Source organism: Arachis ipaensis, chromosome B07, assembly GCF_000816755.2.
Source record: "Arachis ipaensis cultivar K30076 chromosome B07, Araip1.1, whole genome shotgun sequence".
Lineage (NCBI taxonomy): Eukaryota > Viridiplantae > Streptophyta > Magnoliopsida > Fabales > Fabaceae > Arachis > Arachis ipaensis.
This window is the reverse complement of record NC_029791.2, coordinates 106,734,261-106,738,449: the sequence shown is the minus strand read 5'-3', so window position 1 is coordinate 106,738,449 and position 4,189 is coordinate 106,734,261. Positions and strand designations below refer to the sequence as shown.

The window sequence follows — 4,189 nt, the reverse complement described above, 5'->3', positions numbered from 1 at the left end:
ATGGGCTATATAAGGAGTTCGAATCAGCCTCATTCGAACCATTCTCACCTTCCCCCTGCCCCACCAAATCTCAGAGAAAACGACCCAGATTCTCTCCGCGAAGGAACTGAACGCAATACTCTGCTCATGGGGGACGATCCGGCGCGGTTATATCGCTTGGACGGAGTCGCCCATATAGCTGGGGTCATCAACGAAGAGGTTAGTACGGAAATAACTTTGTTTTACTGGTACATGTGAGTTTGTGGTTTGGCATGCGTGTAAGATATTGGTTTAGTTGGTGGTTTATTTTAGTGGTTTATGTTAGTGATTTCTGTAAATGGTTTATGTTAGTGGTTTTTGTTAGTGATTTATGTTGGTGGTTTATCTTAGTGGTTTATGTTAGTGGTTTATGTTAGTGGTTTATCTTAGTGGTTTATGTATGTGGTTTATGTAAGCGGTTTACGTTAACGGTTTACGTTTGTGGTTTTTGTTAGCGGTTTATGTTGGTGGTTTATGTTAGTGGTTTATCTTAGTGGTTTATGTATGTGGTTTATGTATGTGGTTTATGTAAGCGGTTTACGTTAACGGTTTACGTTAGTGGTTTTTGTTAGTGGTTTATGTTGGTGGTTTATCTTAGTGGTTTATCTTAGTGGTTTATGTTACTGGTTTATGTATGTGGTTTATGTAAGCGGTTTACGTTAACGGTTTACGTTAGTGGTTTCTAGTTGTGGTTTATGTAAGCGGTTTAGTTGTGGTTTTATAATGTTAGATCTTTCATGTCAGTAGCCTATGGTGGTTTCTAATTTAAGTTTCTTATGCAAATGGTTCTCGTTCTTGGTATTTTTTAGCGGCTATACATAGTAAGATTTTTTGGTTTATCAATTATCGTGTTGATTATGTTTGTCACCGGTAATTAAGCTAGTTCTAAGAATGCGGTTCATTTCTTCCGCAGCCTCAGCGATGCATCAGGAGCATGCGGCGGCAGCAGGGCATGGTCCTGGATGACAGATACGTTCCGTACCTGCAGATGGCTGGTCTTTACCATCTTGCAAGGCTGAACGATAGATGGTTCCGGTTGGACGAGGCCCTTGTCAGTGCGTTTGTAAAGCGATGGCGTCCGGAGACTCACACGTTTCATATGCCGTTCGGAGAGTGCACTATCACACTGCAGGACGTGGCATACCAGCTGGGTTTGCCAGTGGACGGGCGTTACGTCAGCGGCTGCCTATCAGAGTTCCATATATACATCGAGGGTGGCCGTCCAGCCTGGGTTTGGTTCGAGGAGTTGCTTGGAGTGGTACCTCCTCCTAGCCAGGTTCAGAAGTACGCGGTCAACTGCAGCTGGTTTCAGGAGACGTTTGGTGAGTGCCCGGAGGGAGCTGATGAGGATACTGTGCGTCGTTATGCCCGTGCGTACATCATGATGTTGTTGGGCACGCAGCTTTTTGCGGACAAGTCGGGCAACCAGGTTCACATCAGATGGCTTCCGTTTGTAGTTAGACTGGAGGACATGGGGACCTACTCAGATGGCTTCCGTTTGGCCGATTCGGATCTGCCTCGTCCATGTTCGTCCGTATCCTAGTGGATCTCGGACGACCCTCTCTCGCACGCCTCTTGGCAGGCGGCATTCACTAGAAGCCTACGTGCATCCTTGCCCTTGAAGGTAAGGGCAAAATTAGCCGCTACGTGTCGAATGCAGAATGCACGGTATGCATATAGAGGTAACCAACCTCCGTCCGGAGCCTCAAGCGCAGCCTTGATGCCGTTATGCCTGTCCGATATAACCAGAAGACCGGACTGCGGTGTCACGTGCTGTCTAAGGTGGGAGAGAAAGAATGACCAAGACTCTGCATTCTCACCTTCTACTAGTGCGAATGCAACAGGTAGAATGTTGGAGTTCCCGTCCTGTGCAATCGCGATGAGCAAAGTACCCCCGTACTTCCCATACAGATGGGTGCCATCAATGCTAACTAAAGGCTTGCAATGGCAAAATGCCTGGATGAGCGGTGGAAACGTCCAGAAAAGTCTGTGGAAAAAAGCTTGAGACTCGTCTACTTGTCCACTAACTCGAACGGGACTCGTCCGTAGGATTGCAACAGTACCGGGCATCGTCAACTGGACTCCCAACACCCACCTGGGGAGCTCGTTGTATGACTCATCCCAGTCACCGTATACGAGGGCTATTGCCTTCTGCTTCGCCATCCAGACCCTCCTATAATTCGGCCTAAACCCGAAGTGTGCTGCCGTGGCATTTAGGAGCACCTTGATGCTGACGGATGCATCAGCCCTAACCATTGGCATAACGAACGCGGAAATCACATGATAATCCAAGCTCCTGTGGTCACTCGAGATGGAGGTCGCAAGACAAGTGTGAGGTCCATTGTACCGCTTGACCTCCCAAATGCCCTTGCGCTTCCGCAGACTTAGTCGAATCAACCATGTGCACCCATTCCCAAACTCAGAACACTTGCCCACATAACGGCGATGATCAGACTCCACAACCTTGTACTGTACCCCTTGCCGGATGCTGTAAATCTTCACACTTAATAGGGCCTCGTCTTTATCCTGAAATTGCTGACCAACCTGGAACTCTATCAAACCAGCAGTCCCTTCAGCATCTCTAGCTCCGAATCCAACAGAGTGCCTTGAAACACCCTCTTGCCTTATGGCATCTAGGTCCAAAGAGGAAAAATGTGGTGGATACTGCTGTGTGCCAGAACTAGAACCACCGACTACCAATGCAGGCTCAGTCGCTCCAACCTCGTCGCCGCTGTCATCCTCAATCATATCCGGCTCGACGTCGTCCTCCTCTACATCACCCAACACTCCGTCACCGACGCCAACCGGTGGAACTCCCTGTAAAGCGTTCGGCAGAATATCAACTGATCCTACCACGTCGCCTACTCCATCATTCAGATCAACAGCAAAAGACGGGGAGGCGACTGGTTCGACCGCTGGCTCGTACACAGGGACGGACGAAGAAGCAACGGCAGGCCTTGAACTCGAACCGGCTGCCGCTGCTTCAGTGGTGGCATTCCGGTTCGAACCCCCTGAGCTGGATACCACATCAACCAACTTTGCCAACAACTCTGGTGTCCTAACCTCGGGAAACTGCCTCCGACATAGAAACATGACTTGCAGGTCCTCATCACTACCAATCGTGAAGCAATCATACTTCACCGTATCCTGCAAGACAGTGATTGGAATGCGATAGAAAAACTTCTTCACTCGCTTCGCACCTTCCAGACCGAGTTTCATCAGCACAGATCTAACAAGATCATCATAGCTCGTCGTTGGTTTCACGACGATACAGAGAGGATCCTTATCTGTGAACTTCACACCGGAGCGAGTTTTTCTCTTAATGGATCCTCTATGGTGAACCAAAACCCCGAAACTCTCCTCACTAGCCATATTACCCCCTCTATGAGAGCAACTCACGTTTAGAACCATATATATACTGCACTGTCTACCACTAATTCGAACCGGACTGGTTCGAATTCTTTTAGTGTAATTCGAACCAGCCTGGTTCGAATTACTTGATGCAGCTTCTCCCTATATAATTCGAACCAGGGTGGTTCGAATTATGTGCTATGTTTTCCTCCCAAGTAATTCGAACCACCCTGGTTCGATTTACTTGAATGGATTTCCCTCTTCATAATTCGAACCACTCTGGTTCGAATTACTTATGAATAGAGTTCGAACCACACTGGTTTGAATTATATAAATATAGGGTTTGGCTCATTGCAGAAACGAATTTCACTTTGGCTTATTTAGGTAATTTGCAACTTCCCTTGGTTTATTCTAGTTTTTTGCCCTTATAATTCTATACTTTTTAATTTTTTATCTTCTATCAAAGTTATTTCTTTTCTAGTTTTTGCTTTATCAAGTTCTTTCTCTTTTATAACTTATAATTTTTACTCTGAATTTTTATGGAGTTTTCCTATACTTGTACACACTTCAAAATTTTGTGAAGTGTTTTTAACTTTATTTTATTAAGTAAAATTTGTTTCTTCTCTTTTGCATATTTTGATTCTACAAAACTTCTTCTTTGACAGAGTAAGAATTTAATGCACATAAAATTGACATAAAATTGATATTCATAAGAAGAGTAGGTTTAGAATTTAGATTTCAAACTATATTAGATAATTGCAATTGTTAAAAGTGTCTTATAAATTTCAATTGCTAAATATTTGTATAATAGTACTGAAAT

The 4,189-nt window shown here is 45.2% G+C and overlaps 1 protein-coding gene across 1 annotated transcript; it reads left to right on the top strand.

The window, feature by feature from the left end:
• Positions 1-1,561, top strand: LOC107607581 (protein MAIN-LIKE 1-like). The gene is made up of 2 exons (XM_016309516.1): positions 1-198; positions 932-1,561. Exons 1-2 carry the CDS (start codon positions 1-3, stop codon positions 1,559-1,561), a joined length of 828 nt encoding a protein of 275 aa, XP_016165002.1.

Excerpts from the sequence above, each read along its gene's own strand:
- LOC107607581 (XM_016309516.1), top strand. The coding sequence starts at position 1 with ATGGGCTATATAAGGAGTTCGAATCAGCCTCATTCGAACCATTCTCAC. Across the intron at positions 199-931 it reads CTGGGGTCATCAACGAAGAG|CCTCAGCGATGCATCAGGAG; the intron begins GTTAGTACGGAA and ends TTTCTTCCGCAG.